At 35.4% G+C, this 21,256-nt stretch overlaps 1 protein-coding gene across 1 annotated transcript; it reads left to right on the top strand.

The window, feature by feature from the left end:
* The first annotated feature begins 710 nt into the window (after positions 1–710).
* On the top strand, positions 711–18,721 carry LOC120291935 (TMV resistance protein N-like). Its single transcript, XM_039309746.1, has 7 exons — positions 711–766; positions 951–1,248; positions 4,545–5,047; positions 10,366–11,515; positions 12,114–12,395; positions 13,855–15,746; positions 18,625–18,721. The coding sequence occupies exons 1-7, from the start codon at positions 711–713 to the stop codon at positions 18,719–18,721; spliced, it is 4,278 nt and encodes a 1,425-aa protein (XP_039165680.1).
* The last annotated feature ends 2,535 nt before the right edge of the window (positions 18,722–21,256 follow it).

Below are 21,256 nucleotides of genomic sequence, written 5' to 3' on the forward strand. Positions count from 1 at the left end.
GGTAGATCGGCCATGACGTGGTAGATTGGCCATGACATGGATAAGTTTTAATAATATTTAATTCCTGTGGGCTGGTTGAGACCCCCTCTACCGTTACTTTGTGAAAGGAAAAGGCAAGTTCAACCTTCGGCTCTGGGAGGACAGAAGCATAAAAACAAGTGGGAATGAAACCAAAGCAGGTTAGGCACAGCTCTAGCTCTTGTAATTCTTTTATGGCCAAGTCACTGTAAAAAGCATGAATAGGTCGGAAGAAGAAAAAACTGAACCTTTCACTATTTATTTACGGGCAGAAAAAAGACGTACTTTTAAATTCGAGACAGATCTGGCCAATGTCCCTCTAATCCCGTTAAAAAAAGGCAAGATTCTGTTAAATCTCTCTCGAAATTTCAATTTTGCCTCTTCCCGTTTTCTTTTTTTATCGGTTGTGGAATTTTCCCTTTTTTATTCTTCAACTATCTGCTGTTTAATTCTATCAATGGTGGACCACGTGCGTCGCGCATGACCTGGGGAGTTTGGGCTATAATTCTTCCCCACAGGAGGACTTTTGCCCTTGCCCTGCATTGTTGACTCCTCTCTGTTTCTGTCCGCCTCCCTGTCTTCACCTCGAGAGGTTATAGTCGATCTTCCTTCACTGAACCATCCCAATTAGCTCTTTTCACAGAAGCGCGGTTCTCCTGTGGGCGAACACAGCTGAGAGGATCGGCCCACAGATGGACTTCAACGGAAGTCTGGCTCTAAACATCATCTTTGCTTTGACCGTAGGACTGTAAGTGCCTTAATTCGACTTCTGTTCGAGCTCTTGTTGACAGATAACGCCCATAAAAAAAATAAAAAATAAATAAAGAGGGAAGCTTGCTGCTTTACATGCTTGATGCAGTTCAGCCTGCTTGTTCGATTTACATTCCTATTTTTCAGTCTTGATTAGGTCAAAAGTCTATTACTTTTGGCAGGGTTTTGAGACAACTCACGAAACAGAGGGACTCGGAATCAACCTCGAGAACGGATGATGCGTCTGCAGAAGAGAATGAGGCGTCAAGGAGGGACTCGGAGCCAACCTCGAGAACGGATGATGCGTCTGCAGAAGAGAATGAGGCGTTAAGGAGGGACTCGGAGCCAACCTCGAGAACGGATGATGCGTCTGCAGAAGAGAATGAGGCGTTAAGGAGGGACTCGGAGTCAACCTCAAGAACGGACCATGAGTCTGGAGAAGAGAATGAGGGGTTCGATTCACTGGGAATAGAGCACAAGGTAAGGTTTGCCATCCCTGTGATTTCTGGTTGCGTGCTTTTTGACCAATGACACCACACACATCCGGTAACCATGTGAGACGATTGTAGTTACTATCCTCACTTTGAAATTAGTGTTTTCTTTCTTAGGTCCATGACAACATTAGAGATAATAGGTTTTGAAATGCACGACCAAGTTTGAGATTTTACAAGATATCTGGAAGAATGACCTCCCAAGCTTAGTAGTGTGGATTCTTGATAAAACCCGGAAACCACTGGAGAAAAGAGACGTAAAAAGGAATTGAAGAGAGATCCGAAAGAAAGAGATTGCCTAGTAGTTGGCTTTATTTTGTAGAGTTTAGTGTAAAGAAAGTAGTTTTTTTCTTCTAACTTTTGAAAAAAAAAAAAAAAAAAAAAGGGAAAAGAAGAAAAGGAGCAGTTAAGGCGTTATCTAGGTAAAATGAAGGAAACTTTATGAAGAATTTTAATATACTTCTCAGACCCAATTATTGAGAATAAAGTATGAATGTTTTTGAATTAATAAACAAGTTATATTTCCTGAAAAGTAGAAATCGAAAATGGACAATAATTTCTGAGATATCTTCAATAAAAAAATGGAAACTCGAAAATTAGTTTATGCAGAAGATGTTAACATCAGTATACAAGTGACAGAGGTCGACATACAAAACTACTAGGTAATTCAATTAAAATATCTCATACATTTAACGTTTAATATAATAACAATCATTCTGCATTTTCTAAATCCATTTTCTACGTTGTTAGGTTCTTTTTCATGTTTTGCACCCACTCACTCCGTCGGTGCTTTATTTGCTAGTGACGACGAAACCCCATAATAAAGGAATGGTCATTATTAACACTCCTTTGACATCGGCTTGTTTTCGGAATAGAAGCCCACATAACTACGATTCAACCATGAACATTTCGATAATTACAAAATGATAAATCAATATTTCTGATCATACTCTTACTCTCTTATTAATCTCGCCACTTGCCTAACGTATAAAATAAAAAGTAACTCGTCTTAAATTTCGAAAGATATGAAATAACTTGCTGCCCCTCCGACGCCACCAAAATTCAATCGCATTAGGTAGCTTTTTTCTTTCCCTGTGAACTGTTAAAATTAAAATCACCAGTATTACCTTGAATTACGGGCTAAATTAGCTGTCATCTTTGTTCTTTCAACTCTTTGTTCTATGGTCAAATAGAAATGGGAACTTCACCACATTGATAAGCTCCAAAATGATTAATGATAAATTATTGAAATAGTTGGTATTTTGAAATAAGCTAACAAACTTTGGTAAGTGGACTCAAGTAAGTTGCTAATTCCTTTTATAAGAGCCAGTAACTTTCATATGCATATAACATCAGCTAATAAATCTCGGTAAATTATTAAAGCAAGAGATGATTTCGAAACAAGGGAAGAAACGTTGATAATTCAATCAAATAAAAGTAGATGATAGCTTTATCAGTGAATATTTGGTAAATTGCTTAAATTAATATAAGCAAAGTGCCATTAGACTTGGTTACTTTATTCTATCGTCGCTGTAGCATATAAATAGTGGTAAGCCTTGGAACAATTGTTGATTTCAAAACAATCAAATAAAACTGGGTGAATGGACTTCAATCAGAGTTGGTAATGTTCTACAAAAGTTGGTAGCCTTAATATGTGGATAAGTTACATAAGTAAATATTGATAATTCATAATAATTTGAAACAGTAAAATAACTGATGACGCTTCTACAAAAATGTTGGTAATTTACCAGCACGTTCAGCTTGCATCACCGTCGGTACTATTATGGAACTGTTGGTAACATGTTATAGAGTAAATAAGAGGTCGGTCAAAATTTTAATTACTGATGGGTATTGAAATATACCAACAAATCTAAGGAATCACTAGCAAGGAGCAATGTTCAATATTTTTCCAAGCACCTAGAGCTAGAAATCTAGTCATATCGTCTGAACTGGGTGATCACTTATCATTAACTTAACTAGCTTGTTATAGTCTCTCTTGGTACAAGTGGCAGAAGGTGGTTTCTTGGAAGTAATCACTTGGATTTTGAATTTTTTGAAGCCCCCCGAGTGACTATTAGCATGTGCCTCTCCAAAGGACCGCGTTCAGTTCTCACATTTGATGCTTTTTTCATCCCGTTGAAATACAAAATCATATCATCACAACCTACAGCCAGATCCCAGAATTTCAATGAATTTATTAATGGCCTTCCAAAAGATACGTGTATGTAAAATAACAATCCCGATTTAAGATCTGAGGTTGTCAAGATATGTGTTAGCAAGAACACTAACTAATGTGGATCCAACGGTCAAAACAAACTTAAGGAAATGCTAACAGTTCATTTATATAAATAGTTAATACCACTAACAACCCTAAATTGATTTACATGGTATAAATTTACCAAAAACTAGTTTGTTGACTACAAAAAATCCAAAACTGATATATCTACAATAAATTTACTTCAAATTAATTTTTTTTAGCACAAAAAACCCAAACTAGTACTCTTTTTTTTGGCAAATTTATCCTCTATTAGTTTCTATTAAATTGAATTAATAACACAAAAAATAATAAATTGATATGTATATATATATGATAAATTGAGAGTAAAACATTAAATTTGTACACCTATTAATTGCCACAATGTCATTCAACTTAATAATTTAATGGTAAAATTTAACGAAAACTAACAAAAGATAAATTTGTTATGCGTACTTGTTTGGGGTCTTTGATAGTTAAAAATTATTTTGAAGTAAATTTATTATAGATGTACTAATTTGAAGTTTTTCATGATATTAATCCGAAAAGTTAGTAGTGTAATCCGACAAATTTCTTAACCTTTAAAAACCAAACTATACCGATTAATTTTAGTCATTCTTTCAAACCCCAATGCTCCGGCCACCAGCAGGGCGTTCGGTGGAGCTTTGACTTCTTTCACTGTTTCATCTTTTCCCGCGGCTCCTCTCTCTCTCTCTCTCTCAGGAATTCACCTTCACTCTCCCCGTGTTCTTGATGTTTTCTTTCTATTGAGCGCAATCGCATATCCAAAAATACCTCTCCTTGATAAGCGATAGTTGATCATCTTTCATTAAATCTTGTCAAAATTAGCTGTTGAACTACATCAAGTCATCACTTTAATGCGGACTCTAAGTACGTAATCTACTTGCCGAGTAAATTTGCATATCTTGACAGACATCAAGGCAGAAGAAAGAAACTTGCACAGATAAATGATTGATGCGATTGTTCCTATTTCCAAATCTCATTGAATTGAAGTCCGTAATAACTGGCAGGATTCTGACACGATTGATCAAATGGAGAGGATGGGAACTGAGCCAGCATACCAATACGACGTGTTTTTGAGTTTCTGTGGAGGCGACACTCGCTTAACCTTTACTGATATTCTTTACGAGAGGTTGAAATATGATAGAATACGCGTTTTTCTTGATAGTGAAGAACTCAAAAAGGGTAAAAAAATCAGTGAAATTTTGAAGGCCATTGATGAGTCTCAGATCTACATTCCCATCTTTTCTAAAAAATTCGCCTCCCGTTCATGGTGCCTCCGCGAAGTTGCCCGCATGGTAGAGTGTCATTCAAAATCAGATGGGAAGAGAGAGATAATCCCAATTTTCTATGATGTGGAGCCTAATGATGTAAAACTCATATCCGATGTGTACAAGAACGACATCCTCAAGCACAAGCAGAAAGAGTACCGTAAGCCCGAAGAATTGGAGCAGTGGACAAGAGCCCTTAAAGCGGTTGGAAGTATAATGGGACTGGAACTTAAAGGAAAACGGTAAATTTCCTTGACTTCTTATGGTTGGTAAGCACAATATTACATTTTATTGGATGAATTGGGGCATTTATTTAAGTTTTGCAGTACATGTTAATAAAAGCTAGATTCAACACCCAAAACCCACAGCAAAAAATAGAATATGGCTGATTTTTTTTTTTTAAATCACAACAAATAACCGAACAAGGCAATTTTCAATTCATGTCCCGTTATCCCAATATGACCCCAAAGGTAGACCAACTTTTTTCTTGATCATAATTTTTACTTAATCATATTTCACAATAAGTATAGTAGAAATCATGCAATTTTATGTATTTGACCCCTCCCACAGTAATCACAAACTTTTGTACAAGTACAAACTCGTGTTAAATTGTTGAATCATTAGGAAGAAAGCAATATTAAGAATTATACCGAGATATGACTTTTTTTAGAAAGAGTGCGTGTGGACATGCAGTGAATTATGCAAAAAATGAAATAGTAGAATTATTAGTTTATTGACATGATATGAAGAACTTGAACACCTATATATGGAAAGAGAAAATTATTTCTTAATTTGAAGAATTTTTAGTAAATTTGTTTGTCAGAATAGGAAAGATTCAAACTTTAAAATTGAAATACGTGACATATAAAATAGAATCATTTATTAAGGCATTTATCGGTTGATAGAATACATAACTAATTGAGGATATTATAGGCCAGAAAAAAGTACTTAACATCAAGGAGGAGCTCTTTGATTTATATAATTGTATTGATGAAGTTATCGATTTCTTCCGACGCTTCCAATAATATCATGATAATTAATGTTTCATTCACATTTATGAATAGATTAAAAAGGAAAGGGTATGGCTAATATTTTACTTTTTCTGCCTGAAATTTTAAAAACTCACTTGATAAAAAGGAAAAATTAATATTTCACTCATAACCCAATTGGATTTAATTTGAGAAATAATTGGATAATGGTCTTTAATCTATTATGAGAATAACAATATGTTCTAGACCACAAAAAACTAAATAACATAATTATAAATTATTGTGGGATATACTCCTTCAAAAATTTGTAGTTCATAACAAACTATTATACTAGTAAAACTGATTTAATTTTGTCCTCGCAATGCCCTTTGATTACATGTAATATGTAGATATAGTGTGTTTGTTTGGGTGGAAGTATTTTTCAGAAATTAGTTTTCCGAATTTTCATTCATTGAGTTTGTCAAAAATGACTCTAATCAACCGAAAACAGTTTTTTATTAACAAAAATATCCACGCATAAAATAAGAAAAACGAATTCCTAAATCTAATAAGGCAAAAACACTTTTCAGAATCACTCTTCTTTCACTCTTTGCTTTTCTAAAAAGCTTATCAGTTTCTCCCTCCCATTCACAGCACAGACAAGAGACAACACAACTCAAAAGAAGCAGCTCGCACTTCAATGGCCGCCGTCGCCGTTGACGAACATCAACATAATCCGCATCGTGCAAAACCTCCATCGCCTCCAGCAAACATCCTCCTCCTCCTCTTCCTCCTCTCTTCTCCCTCCACAAGTCACTTCTCCGCACTTCCACTCGACTCTCGTTTCTCACCTCACATCACACGCCACCAACTCTCCAAACTCCTCACTCGCCATCTCCGATACATGCTCTCTCTTCTCTCCCTCATTTCCCTCTCCCTGCAAAGCCCTAGTCTCTCTCCACTCTCCTACATCGACTTGCTTGTTTCTCGCCGATTCCCGCTTGACGTGAATTCACTCAAGATTATCCAGTTCTTCGATACTCTTTCTAATGTCTTAGACATCAAGGACGTTCAATCCATGGTGATCCTCTCCAGTTTTCCCAACTTGGTCATGTTAGACGATGCACAGCTACTTGATCTTTTACAATTTTTTTTTTAAACGAGATTTAAATACCAGAAAACATTTTTGATCACATATTACCAAATAAATGAAAATTAACCATTTTTTCTGGAAAATGATTTCTAGAAAGTATTTTATTTTATTATGGAGTTTTTTACGACACAAAGGAAACCTTAGTGTATTTTTTACCGTAAAGGCCTAAAAATACCGAGATACACGCTAGACTAATGTGCAACGAAAGCAAGACATAACTCAGGGTAAATGTTGTGTACAAGCATTTGCTTAAATAAACATACCATATATCACTTATTTATATGATTTTTATTTTTAGTTGTATATTTGTACTCGAAAAAAGACATTTTAGCCATCAAGTGTAATATGGCTAAACAACACTTCTAAGAACAAGAAAGTTACATTTCAAAATCAGCGATCTAGTCATCTATCTTCCGCCAATATCTTTGTTAACAATAAGGACCGAGAGCCCAAAATTGAAATTACATATGAACTCGTCTTGGCAAAGACATGCCAACTTTAACTTAAATTACCTTTAGTGGTTTATTATTGTTTCTATCACTACTTTAAAAGTTGTCATAAAAGGTTTTGACGACTGCATTTTGAAGTTTCAACCTTTACATAATTTTATATCATTTTAGTATATTTATTCTTAGTAAAATAGATTTATTTGTTTGTAATAACCTCGTACTAAAATTAACTGAAATTATAATACATAAAGTTAAGTATGGATCTAAAGATTTAAAATGTGAATTAATGTTAAAGTAAGACCATAGGTTGATATTTTAATCTTCCTGTGTACTTACATTAGCACACTAACAAAAGGTTGTAAAACTGAATTACTATAAGCAATTCTATCTAAAATCAACAATATCACTCTAATTTATTGATTTTTATTATCGAAATTAAATGAGGTTGAATAACTAGAAATTATTTAGTTGAAAATTTGGTATATATAAACTATACATTAAGTTGCCTGAGTTTAGTATGATGTATTATAGGTAAACATTAATTATATACATCATTAGTTTGTATATTTACCCAAATTTTTATTTGTGCAATGATGTATTATACTATTTTCTAGTTAAATATGTCTCTGTGGATAAAGTAAGTTTATGATTAAGTGTAATTAAAAAATTTATAATCTAATGTATATTAAAACATATCAATTTTTGTTTTGAATAAGTTAGATTCTTATTCAAATGTTTTTAATTTTCACGCATTTTTATATTAAGTAATAAATAGACAAACAAGAAATAAGATAAGCTTAGATAAATGGTTATAATCTTGTTGCTGTTAATTTTATTTTATAATCGTGTTGGACTTGTATATTGATTTATTTTATTTGTGTTAAATCGAAATACTTGGGATTTCACCATTTTAAAGCTGATGCTCGAGAGCATATGAACCACTCATTGCTCCTTAATCTTATTTTAACTACGCACCATGTCCCGCCATGAAAAGAACCCGACAATGCTTGGGAGCAAATTAATTATTAAATAAGATTTCTTACGAATTCTACAAGATTAATAGAATGCGCACGCGTATTGTTGGTCCATGCAAAATTTTTATTATTCTGGGAGAAATTTTTTTGTTTGGAAAAAGGAGAGCGCTCTAAGCCGTAGTGCTAGAGAGGTTAGACTTTTATCTAGTTTTTTTAATTATTAAACGGATTGAGAAACAAGAAGTATTTACTCCAACATAACAATAATCGAGGTATATTAAAATTTGTATATCATTTTAATCGTTCTATATTATTTTATTTTACTATATAGATACAGTGAATGTAATTTTAATCGCATTAAATATGTATGTTTGTTAGTTTTTGATATTTTAGTGTTTTACAATGTTTACACGGAAAATTCACCGTTTCAGCCGTCTGAAAACAACAGCGATGATGCTTGAAAGCAAATAAATATTAACTTAGTTTTTGAATAGTTTCGATTTGTATGTAATTTTTCCAATGTATGGGCATTAGTAGGTTATGCAGTTGAGAAAAAAATGGGTGGAGAGGGGACAGAGTGTCAAGTGAAAAATGTTCATGGGGAGAGATGGTTATTAGAGGGATATCTTTATCAATTAAAGTAGTGGTATATTTACGAAGAGGGATATTTTTAGAGAGATGGAATGTCGTGAGTCTACTTGCAAGCCATCACCTTTACTATTTGGAGTAGATAAAAAAAAAAAAGTTTCTCTTCTACAATGATATCTGTTTTTGTTTTCCCACAGCATAGCAAATGTATATTTGAGTGCATTATCTAAGGGTATCAAATTCTTCAAGTTGAGTAATATTACATGAGATTTAAATTTTGACGTACATATCAACTAATTATAACGCTTAATATTCATATGTGGTAATTGGAATAGTCAACTCATTCAACCATATATCCATAGAGAGCCAGACGCATTCATGTCCGAAAGAAACTTATATCCTCTTCTTAAATTTCTTTTGACTGAAACACCATCTTTCCTGCTTTGTTGGAGCCACTGATATAAGGATAATTGTCTACAAAGTCTTAAATATATTGTACGGTGACCAATTCAATCCTAAACTTTTCAATTATGTCAATTTAGTCCTAAAAAATTTGATGATATGCCTACCTTTCGCCAAATTTGGTAGGAAGTTGCTGATGTAGATGTTCACTGGTTGTCAACCATTTTATGTGGCATCATCAATGCTAATGTGGATAATTTTTGCATTTTTTCTAAAAAAAATTTGAATTTTTCCTTCTTTCTTTTTTTTCCCTTTTCTCTTGTGGCCAGTTGTTGCCCTTGCCTATGGTCAGTCACTAGCCATGGCCGAGTACTGGCCACAGGTGAAAGAAAAAGAAAAAGGAAAAAATAGTAAAGGAAAATTTTAGAAAAGTCTTTAAAAAATGCAAAAATTCTCCATGTCAATGTCAACCATGCCATGTAGAACGGCTGATGTCCACATCAATGATTTCCAGCAAAAATTAGCCCGAAAGACTATCTTAGCAAATCGTCAAAATGTTTAGGACTAAATTGGTAAATCATCAAAATGTTTAAGATTAAATTATAACAATTGAAAGATTTGGGACTGAATTGGTAGTTATATAATAGGATAATGGAATTTGGACAATATTTCCCTTGATATTTGTCTACAAACATGTAAATATAGCTCGATCCTTTTTGGATTTTATCACTGCATTATTTTAGTTAATCGATCTAAGCATTAGAGAAACAAAATTACCTTGCCAGTTTTATAAATCTTATTCATTTCATCCCATGAAGACTTTTTCCTTCATATCAGCTCTTGCATTGTTAAAACATCTCATGTTCGTCAAACTGATGTGTGACATAATTCCGTCAAATTTATACGTACGTATCAACTGATTATAACACTTCATTTACTTATTTAACCACATGGTGCCAAGCCGTAAGACATTACCCTTTTCTTTCTTGCCTTTGACTAAATCAATTTCTTCCTGCTTTGCTGCAGCCAAGGGAAAGAAATTGAATCGCTTGTTAAACAGGTTTTGCATAAGCTCAATGGCCAACATGTGGATTTGCCTGGAAATTTGGTTGAAGATCATTGTCAGATAAAAGCCATAATAGAAAAGTTGGATCTTAATTCTGGTGGTGTACGTTTCATTATAATACGTGGACTAGGTGGTATCGGTAAAACGACACTTGCGAAGATTGTGTTCAAGAGACTGTCTTCTCTCTTTGAATGTGTTAGTTTCCTCGAAGAAGTTCGAAAAAAATCAGAAGATGGTCTTAAGGGTCTTGTAACCTTGCAGAAACAGTTATTGAAGGATGCTAATTTTTTTTCGGCTGACCAAATTGAAGACGCTGGAGAAGGGAAGTATCGGATCAAGGCAGTATGTAAAGATAAAAAAGTCCTCCTTGTTCTTGATGATCTAGACAATGAAAAGCAACTTGACAACCTAGCTGGAAAATCTGATTGGTTCGGTTGTGGTAGCAGGATCATTATCACAACTAGGAACAAATTTATCCCGGAGACTCAAGATGAATCATCCAGTGAAGAGGTCCTAAATCAAACCAAAAAAATTGTGGATTATGAAGTTCAAGATATGGAAATCAAGCAAGCACTTCGGTTGTTTTGTAAGCATGCATTTAGAAATAACTCTCCTACAAAAGATTACGATGCCCTTTCACAAGATATTGTTCGCAAAGTGGCCAAGCTTCCTTTGGCTATCGAGGCGATAGGTTCTGATCTATATGTGCTGGGCTTAGCCAAAAAGCCCTATGGTGTTACAATAGAGCTATTGCAAGAGACATTGCAGAAGCTAGATGAAGGTCCTCCTGAGGTTGTCCAAAAAGTATTAATGATTAGTTATAAAGGACTGGAAGAAAAGACAAAAGAAGTATTTTTGGATATTGCTTGCTTTTTCATCAATGAGGACCAAACCTATCCAATTATTATGTGGAATGACCTTAACTACCAACCCGACAGTGCAATTCGTGTCCTCCTCCTACGGTCCTTGATTAAAATTAGAGATAATAAGTTTTGGATGCATGACCAAGTTCGAGATTTGGGAAGGCACATCATCCTTAAAGAACATACTCCCAAATTTAGCAGGGTGTGGAAACATGAGGATGCTGTAGAACTATTGAAGAGAAAAGAGGTAAAATGGAAGATAATGTCACATAATTCTTATTTGGAAGGAGACACTTGTTGAATTTTTTCTTTTATTTTATAGGTGGCTTTGTTTAACTTACCGTTTGTCCTGTTAGTTGAGATAGTTCTCTCTCAAACACATGGATCAAAAGGTCTTGTATATTGGTGGAGCGAGACCAAATAGTTTTCTTAATTGTTAGCTTAGTTTTCTAGGTTCTATAGAATGGAAATAGCTTTATTAAAATTCCGAGACAATAAAGCACACTTTCACGCGCTATCCGGATAGAATTTTTAAATTACTTTCAAACACAGTGAAAACAAAAGAAACTATGAAGATTGGAGTTGATATGATAATCATATTTCTTAAAAAATAGAAAGCAGGAAATGGAGAAATGATTTATAAGATATCTTTAATTGGAAGCTCAAAAGTTTCGTCAATGGTGTGAACGAAAACATAGAAATCTAGTTGCTGGGAAAAGGAGTGTGCCGTGGTAGGTTCCCAGTTGGAGAAATTGCCTACCAGTGCTCGTATACTTCCTTTCTTTATAGCTCCGTAAGAGTGTTACTTGTTGTGTACTCAATTAATCTCGAGTATCTGTTGGCAGGGAAATGGAGATGTAGTTGCACTAAGCCTGACTTCCAATGAGTACTACCACAACTTTGTAGATGTCAAATTAGTTGCCCCATCCGAACTACGGTTCCTTCGAGTGAAAGGCTCAAATTTTTCTCGCAACTTCATGAATCTTCCTTCAAAGTTAAAATGGCTTTCTTGGCAAGTATCGAAAATGACTTTCCAGACCAAAAACTCTCACCTTAGTAATTTGGTTGTGCTTGACTTTTCGGAGAGCGATATTACAGATGACTGGAGTGGGTGGAGCCAAATGAAGGTATGGTATACTTCATTTTATAAACTTTTTCTGTCATTACCTCATCCACTATATCAGAAGCAAGATAAATATTTTACTTCTTTGTATCATTACCTCATACGATTGACATAATGGTTGCATGCACTCCCCATCTTATCTGAGTGTAGAATATATTTTGCATGTGTAACATTCAATATCTTTCTATATATTAAAGTAAAATGCAATTATATCCCACACGAAAGTTGCTTTGGCTTTCGAATTGCTGTTTTCAATAAAAGTAAGTGCCATTTTGCTTCAACAAGCATCAAATATGATTTGAATGACTGTAAAGTTTGACTCAAGTTTAGTATTATAAAAGTCAATTGGAATCAAATTAGAGATTGATAACACTCCACTCGAATGGTGTAGAGGATCATGAGTTTGTCTGAAATAGTTAAGTTGATGATTTGAATCAAGGCAAGCTTGAACTTCATAATACTTGATTCAAGGGGCTCGTTAACCTAATTTAATAAGTATTTCTTCATTATTGCATTAATGAACTGTAGAATAAATGAAAATGACATTACTTTTACCTTTTTATGCAACTGGCGTTAATGAGCGAAGAGTCGAGCCTTTCCATTGAATCTAGTTTTTAACTAAAGTACCAAATCAAATCTCATGGAAATCTATAGTTCAGTTCAGGGTAGAGAACAAATGTAATGGAGTCCCTTGTCTATTTCTAACATTTAATTTTAAGTCAATTTTTGGGGTGCAAAACTTTGTCCGAAATCAACTCAGCTCGATTAAAAAATTGATCCTTCTTTTTCTTCCACTGTCAAAGGACCTCCTCACAAACAGTTGCCATGAGTTCACCTCTTGCAAATCTTTCCCTCCATCTCAGATTCTTTCTGCAATTTTTCAACTTAAAATGGATTGTCGTATTCATTCAGTACCAAAATTGATTTTTAAATCCATCACTTATCCTGACTTTTATTAGGCTACACAGTACGCTTGGCGTAGAGAGTAAGAGAGAGTTGAGCTGGAGACACAGAGGGGTTGAATAAGGTGACGTTGAAGGCTGGGGTCGGAAATGGGCGCGGGGGGTGGGGGGTGGGGGGTGGGGGTGGGGTGGGCGGGCGGGGGCGGGTGGCGCGGCGGGCGGGCGCTGTTTGGGGAGGAAGAAGTAAAATAGGGCATTGGTATGGAGTTTTGTCCTAAGATGCAAACCGGGGGTTTTGGAAATAAAGGATGTGAAGTGACATAAAAGGTGGGATGGTTCTTTGTATTTTCCTCAAGGCATAAATTTGACTTCTAGCAGGGCCTAACTCCATTATGAAAATACTCAGGTTGGGGATTATTTGCAACATCCCAAAAACTTGGGATGTTCAAATTACCCCAGATTATCTTAAATTATTGACTTATGGATAATTTTCATATTAACAATACTACCATATATGCTGATTTTCTCATTCATTTTTTTACTTCAACTTTTTATCTGCAGATGAATAAATTGAAAGTTCTAGATTTGACGGGTTGCATACACTTAAAAAGGACACCTAATTTCTCTAACTTCACGTCTTTGGAGACATTGATTCTTGCTCGGTGTATCAAGTTAACCACAATTGACAGCTCCATTGGTAAACTAAAAAGCCTAAGGACTTTCAATATCAACAAATGCATGGTTCTTCAAGAGTTGCCTGTAGAATTCGGTTCTCTACAATCTTTGACGGAGATTATCATGCCCCAAAATTATCAACAATTCAAGCTTCCAGACACATTTGGAAATTTGCAATCTTTGTCGAGTCTTATATTAGATGAGCACCCTAGAATTAGTGAACTTCCAAACTCTATTGGAAGGTTGGAGAAAATTACACGTTTATCTTTATGCTTGTGTATGGAGATAAAAGAAATTCCATACTCTATTGGAGGAATGAAAGAGTTGGCTGAGTTGGATTTATCAAATTCAGGGATAGTTAAATTACCTGATTCCATTAGATGTCTAGGTAATTTAAAAGTGATCAAGGTAAATTATACACCGATAGAAAAGTTTCCTTGTACTATTGGAGAGGTGAAGATGCTTGAAGAATTACACGCCAAGAAATGTAGGAATTTGATGGATGAAAACATTGAGGAAATTGGGAAGCTAAGTCGGTTGAGGAAATTGGACATATCATATACTGGTGTATCTAGATTTCCCACGGTGCTAGGTCGTCTCACTAATTTACAGACTCTCGAAATGAGTTCAAGTCACCTACAAGAAGTCCCATATCTTCCTTCAAGTTTGAAACGTCTTCACATGCAAGCACCTCATTTCCCATCTATTCCCGACCTCTCAAGCCTCGTCAATTTAGATCATCTGGAATTATCTAAAAAAACTGGTTCAATGGAGGAACCTGACATGGCTAGGACGAATGATTGGCCAGAAGAGGAACTGATCTATTCGCTTCCGTCTAGTTTGTCATCCTTGATATTTAGGGGCATTAATCTACTACCCCCTTTTTCCAACTTAAGTAGTTTGTCGGAAATGTCTATTAGTGATTATTCAAAGTCACGCTTCTCCGTCTCTCAAGACCTCAAACATTTGAGGAAATTGAAGCTAAGTACATGCAATTTGCTGGAGGAGATATGTGGTCTATCACTCTTGACGAATCTAAAGTGCTTGGATCTAAACAGATTGAAAAGTCTGGTTGAGATTCGTGATTTGTTGGAACTAAAATTGCTGGAGCATCTCCGTATTGCCCATTGCAAAAAGATAGAAAGGTTACCCAACTTTTCAAAGTTAGATAAGCTACGGCGCATTGAGCTAGAAGCTTTTCCAAAAATAGGAGAGATCGAGGGAATCAAGGGCATAGAAAGCTTGACGTTGGATCCTCGTGGTTGCACTATCCTAGAAAGATTGTCAGATGACCCAAGATCGACCTGGCTTTCTCGTAGAATACCTATGTATGATGTGTTCTTGAGTTTTGAGAGATCGGATACTCGTAATAGCATTATTGACATCCTTTACAATAACCTCCTTCGTAACAAAATTCTGGTTTTTAAGGAACCTGAGGAATTGATCGTCAGTGCAGAATCTAGCATTTGCGCAGAGTTTCTATCAGCAGTCAACGACTCCCATATCTACATACCCTTCTTATCTAAGCGCTATATTTATAGTACGTGGTGCCTCCATGAACTAGCTTGCATTTTAGAACACGCGAAGTCAGATGGGAAAAGAATCCTACCCATTTTCTATGATGTGGAGGTTAAAGATGTTAAGCTTAAAACAAAATTGTGCAGAACAGTCCTAGACAAGCACAGGAAGAAGATGGGTTTAAGCAACATGGTGAAGGCATGGGAAGAGGCTCTCAGATATGTGGGGGATATGGACGGGTACAACCTGCAAACTAGAAGGTAATGCTGCTTTTTAATTAATTGCTCTTTACTGGTAATGCTGCTTTTTAATTAATTGCTCTTTACTTTCTAAATTATGAGCTAGTAAATCATATAATTCAACTTTACCGCCAACGAATTTCAAACTCACTGCAACGTAAACTTTTGCACAAAAATACTCAAGTACACTCGAGTAGATTCTTACCCCTATGCTTGGGAGAGCTTTCTAGGCGGGTGAAGAAAAAAATATTCTTTGTTGGTTGGAAGTCTCAGGATACAGAGGTGAAGACGGTGTAGGGATTTGAAAAACGAAGAGAGAAAAATAAACATTGGCATATTTATATGGGAAAATTTCAATTAAAGGCATGAAGTTGAACCGTTTTCTAAAAAAATGGCCTAAAGTGAACATTGTATCAAATAAGGGTTTGAAGTGACCGATTTAGTATTGATTAAGGGTTTTAACTTAAAAGCCAGTCAAATCTTATTTGCAACTAGAGGTATTTTCGTCTAAAGATTTTTTTCTTTATCCTTTTTATTTTTCTTTTCTTTCTTTTTTCATCTTGCTCATTTCCTTCTTGACAAATGCATTGGACTCCTCACGCACAAGCTTGCATAGGTGCAAACACAATTTGAACAATTTAGAAAAAGAAGAAAAGGAAAAATATTCGAGAAGTTATGCAGTTTTGCAAAACTGCAAATTGTGTGCTTTAGTTCTGCAGCCTCCCCATCAGCTAACTTCAAAGCGGATGCTCTACATTATGCAATTTTGCATCCTCACTCAAGAACTCATCAATTTCAGCATAAGCCGGTTTTTAAGTTATTCGCCACCACTCACCTTCTCCGATGACGATAATGAACTTGAGAATCAAGAAATATCCATAAGTTGGTTTTGTTTTTATTCAATTTGCTTGTAAAAACTTATTATGGCAATTAAAGTAACAGTTTCATGCTTTCCCGCCAATGAAATTATCTTTGCCACGATAACTTTCGCTCATAGCTTCTTGGGAATTTTTTATTGGGTTCGGATTGGATTATTCATAAAATTCATAGACGCAACTTGCATTGAAGTGGAATATGTGGCTTGTTGAGAGGGTCCAATTGTGTCATCTATGCTGGTTATTTTCAAAGGCTGCTGAATCATTTTGACCCGTGATTGAAAATACTCGCCTTTGGTGGTGATTCGAATAAGACAACACTCAATCTAAAAAACGAATGACTCTGGTCTACACATGTTCAAACAAATTTACCTCTCTAACTCTGAAATATTATCTACACTTATTTGAGAGAGAATAACAAGATGAAAAAAGTGCAAAATTGCTCAGAAATTTCCAAAACCATGATTTCACTGAACAAATCAATGCACGTGAGTATCACAAAGATTCCTCAAAAACCTCTAATAAATTTGGCTTAGGCACTTCAATTCGGCTTATCCTTGCTAAGATTGATCATAGCTTGTGTGAGCACCGATTTAAATTCAAGCATCGATGACAACAAGGGCAGCAAGCTAATGGCTTACACCTCATCATGCTTCGTGCTTGACCACGACCACAAGATGTGGGGATCGAATTGAGCTGAGCGTCACATCTTGGTCCACTCGTGCTCGATCTAGGGCTTGGATTGACCTCCATCTTTCAACAAAGGTACCGGAATTGCTGTTGAGGGCAATGACAAATGAGGTTGAGGGCATTGATGGCTAATTCAGCAAGGAAGATAGAGATGGACTTTGGAGAACGTGATCTAAAGAGTGAAAAAGGTGAAGGCACGATGATGATGAAGAAAAGAAAGAGAAGGAGAAAATAAATCAAAAAAAAGAAGGAAAAAAAGTCTTTAGACGAAAATACCCATAGATGCAAATAAGATTTGGTTGGCTTTTAAGTTGAGGCCCTTATTTGAAACTAAGTTGGTCACTTTAGGTTCTTGTTTGAGACAATGTCTATTTTGAATCTTTTTTTTGAGAAAACGGTTCCACTTTAGGCTCTTAATTGAAATTTTCCCTATTTATATTGTAAGCGTGATCGTATCTCACTACACAATTACTATATTATACTTCACAATTTTGTCACTTTCTATTTCTTTTGAGGATATATTTGGAAAGTGTGACTTTCTTTCTTGCTTTCTTCCCACCTCCGCGAGGAACAAAATTTGTGGGCCTAGCAGAATTCCTTTCACTTCCAAATCGGTTATCTTCATTTTCTCTAGTTCTTCCAAAGAATGGTTTTGCATTCACCGCCCCCATCATCTTCCCCTATAATTCTTTCCCTCGAACAAATACACCCTTAATTGAACTTAGGGTTTTATGTCCACCAACCTCAAAATTTGGAGGGTGAAAGGAATATTTTCGGAGAATTTGAAACTGTCAAAACAAAGGGAGTCACTATGCACAAAAATTCAAATCTTTTAAGATCTCTAAGTTAAATAAAAAAGGAATTATAAATTCTCTGTCTCATGGGTGTTCTGCTAGGTAGAAGGTGAAGATGAAGAAAGTGCACAACTAAATAGGAGCACCTCCTTTCATTATATTCAGTATAGACAAAGATATTAATAGAATATTACCAGTTAATTTGTCTTGTTAGAATATCACCAAAACCAGCTTGTAAGCATGTGCCCTGATTTCGCAAGATCTTGCTTAGAGCCCGGACCTTTTTTGCTTATCTCAAGATTCAAGTTCTGTTGAGACCGACATATCATTTCAGATAGTTAAAACTGATTTCAACGATTCCATCAAGAACAGCAACATCTCTTCGGCTTGCGAATTTCTAGAGCATCTTGAATTTCTTCTATTGAGCAGCGTCCGGCCAGATTCTAGCGTAGCTGTAGACCAATTAGGTTGTCATTTTGATATCCTTTGATTGCGTACCTGACGAAAACAAACCTTTTCTTTGGTTGTGCATTGCTGCAGCCTCGGAGAAGTAATTGAATTGGTTACTGAAGAGGTTTCGAGAGAGCTGTTGTTGTTATATGCCGATGCAAGGAGGCCTCAAGAAGCTGAAGATTAGTGGACGTTCATAGGAAGCTGCACGGAAATAAGTGATGGCACATATCAAGCGATGGGAAGAATTTCCACCTCTCTGAAGTGAAGGCATGTGAAGAGTCTCTAATACAGGTTGCACATATCAAGGGAGTCGACCTCAAAACTTACGGGTAATTGCTTCTATTTTGATAAATTATGACAAGATAGGTCATTCAATTGATTTAAACACACCACATAGAATTTTAAAGTGACTACATTGCAGCCTTTTGCATCCACGTAGCCGTACACTCAAGCAAATTTTTATTCTTTAGAACACTTTTATGATCTAGATTTCTAAAATTTACCACGGGAGTTCTATTAATTTGAAAGCCAAATCCCAAAACACTGCATGGAATTATATCCATGAGACAAAAATATTTCCACTTAGGATATATGAATTTCCACTTGAGGGATGAAAAAATCAACCGTTAAAATTTTCATTTGTTCAAGTTGAAGAATTCACTCGAAATAGTCTCTTCGAAACACTAATTTTTGGCTATTAACAACGCTCACTTTTTCAATTTAGGGCGTCTCTCCGTTGAAAGAGACGAGTCATTGATCCAGAAGTCTAAAAAACGACATTGTTATTGATTAGCAAGAAACAACGTTGTTTTGTCTCGCTGACATATGCCTTGCAGACATATCTATTACTCTCATCCACACCTTTAGCCACGTCAAATGCCACATTAGCTTGCACGGTCAAAAATTTTTGATGCTAGACATTCTTGTCCATTAAATAAAGGTTCGAGCACTTTTTGGGTCCTTTGAAAAGTGGAGATATTTGTGTCCTCCAGATGTATGTTCACTGTATTTCTTACAAAAAAAATTGCCCCAATATAAATGTGAAGATGAAGAAAATGCTTAAAGAAAAGGGAGCACATCTTTCCATCATATGTTAATTTAATACTATCAATTTTTATTTTTTTTAGAATAGCCCTAAAAATAGCTTGAAAGAATATGCCCCGACTTCTCAAGTTCTTGCTTAGAACCCTCATCAAATATTCCAAAAGATATTTTTTGTAGCGATCGACATGTTATTTTCATATAGATCCCTGGATTTTACATGTTAATGAGATTATCTCCTCAAGTTTGGCAGGTGGATCCAATATCATTCATTCCATCAAGAATAGCTACTTCACATTGGTTTCCGAATTCTAGAGCATCTTAATTTCTTTGTACGAGCAATATCCGATGAAAGTTTGGTGTAGCTGTAGATTAATGAGTGCTACTACTTAATCGCTAGAGTCATAAACTATTAAGTTTTTATTTACAGATTATGTTCTCGAAAGTAGATCCCTATAGTTTAATATATCCGGATGAATTTTGTGGTCGAACAAAATTGCATAGCGTTATCTTTACCATCTACTTCTTCATTGTTTCGTTTCTTTCGGGTAGCGAGTTAAAGATCTTCAAGTCACCATTTTTTGAGACATCAAATCAATAATTACACTGTCATTTTGATATCCTATTACTTTCTGTCTGCCTAACTAAAATGAACTTCCTTCACCTATGTATTGTTGGTAGGTAATAGGTATGGAGAACGAGTCAAGGAGGTTGTTGAAGAGGTTTTGAGAGCAAGGAGATTATTAGACGTCGACTCTTGAAGCCTCCTTTTGGCTCTTTGTCAAATGAAAAAAAAAAAAAGAAGAAGACGGGATTTGCTTTATAGCTAATAATAATCCACACAACTGCATTCCCTTTCGATTGCTTGGAGAATCTAGATATTACATTTTGTCATGAAATTGATTTACGGTTCTAAAGCTTTGTTGCACTATTTACAAAAAATTAGCATATCGCTATGAAGGAGTGAGAGATAGAGGAGTGAGAGATAGAGGAGTTTGAACTCTCATGCTTTATTGGAGGGTTAGTGGTGAAGCTCTCGTAGGAACTTCCATTTATGGAGACTTGGCAGCTCTCTGGCGCTTGTCCGTCTCAAACACCCTGAAAGGATAAATACGATGAAAAAGAAACTTTCATATTATTAAATTTATGTTTGGAGGAAAGACCCGACATTAGCTTAAGTTTATTATTTATCCTTAAGGGCTCGAGTAGCTAAGTAAAATCTTATAGTCACATTTAATATTTTCACCCAAAAAAAAAAAAAAGTTTCACAACGTGATCAAGACAAGACAATTTGAACAATCAGCTAGGTTTATTCAAAGAATTTAGTTACTTCCTAGAAGGTACACTAATTAGTAACCCTTATGGAATGAATTTCAAGAACAATCAAGCAGCACGGATCAAGCTGTATTACATGATCCCTTAATTATTTCATTGCGTTATGATGAAGATATTATATGAATTCTTATCCGATAAGAATATTTTATAAATTCTAATCCAAAGAGAATAATCTTATATGCATAAAGACTGTAATTCTAATAACCATGATAAGATGGCACAACTAAGACACATTTAAGTGACTATTAATTCCCTGCACAACACAACCATTTTGTACGTTTGGGGGATATGTGATGTCGTGACCTACCTTGGCCATCCATAGGGGAAAAGACATGGGTTTAGG

Source organism: Eucalyptus grandis, chromosome 3 (assembly GCF_016545825.1).
Source record: "Eucalyptus grandis isolate ANBG69807.140 chromosome 3, ASM1654582v1, whole genome shotgun sequence".
NCBI lineage: Eukaryota > Viridiplantae > Streptophyta > Magnoliopsida > Myrtales > Myrtaceae > Eucalyptus > Eucalyptus grandis.

Coding starts and splice junctions, on each gene's coding strand:
- LOC120291935 (XM_039309746.1), top strand. CDS start 711: ATGGACTTCAACGGAAGTCTGGCTCTAAACATCATCTTTGCTTTGACC. Junction 767..950: donor TTTGCTTTGACCGTAGGACT/GTAAGTGCCTTA, acceptor TACTTTTGGCAG/GGTTTTGAGACAACTCACGA. Junction 1,249..4,544: donor CACTGGGAATAGAGCACAAG/GTAAGGTTTGCC, acceptor AATAACTGGCAG/GATTCTGACACGATTGATCA.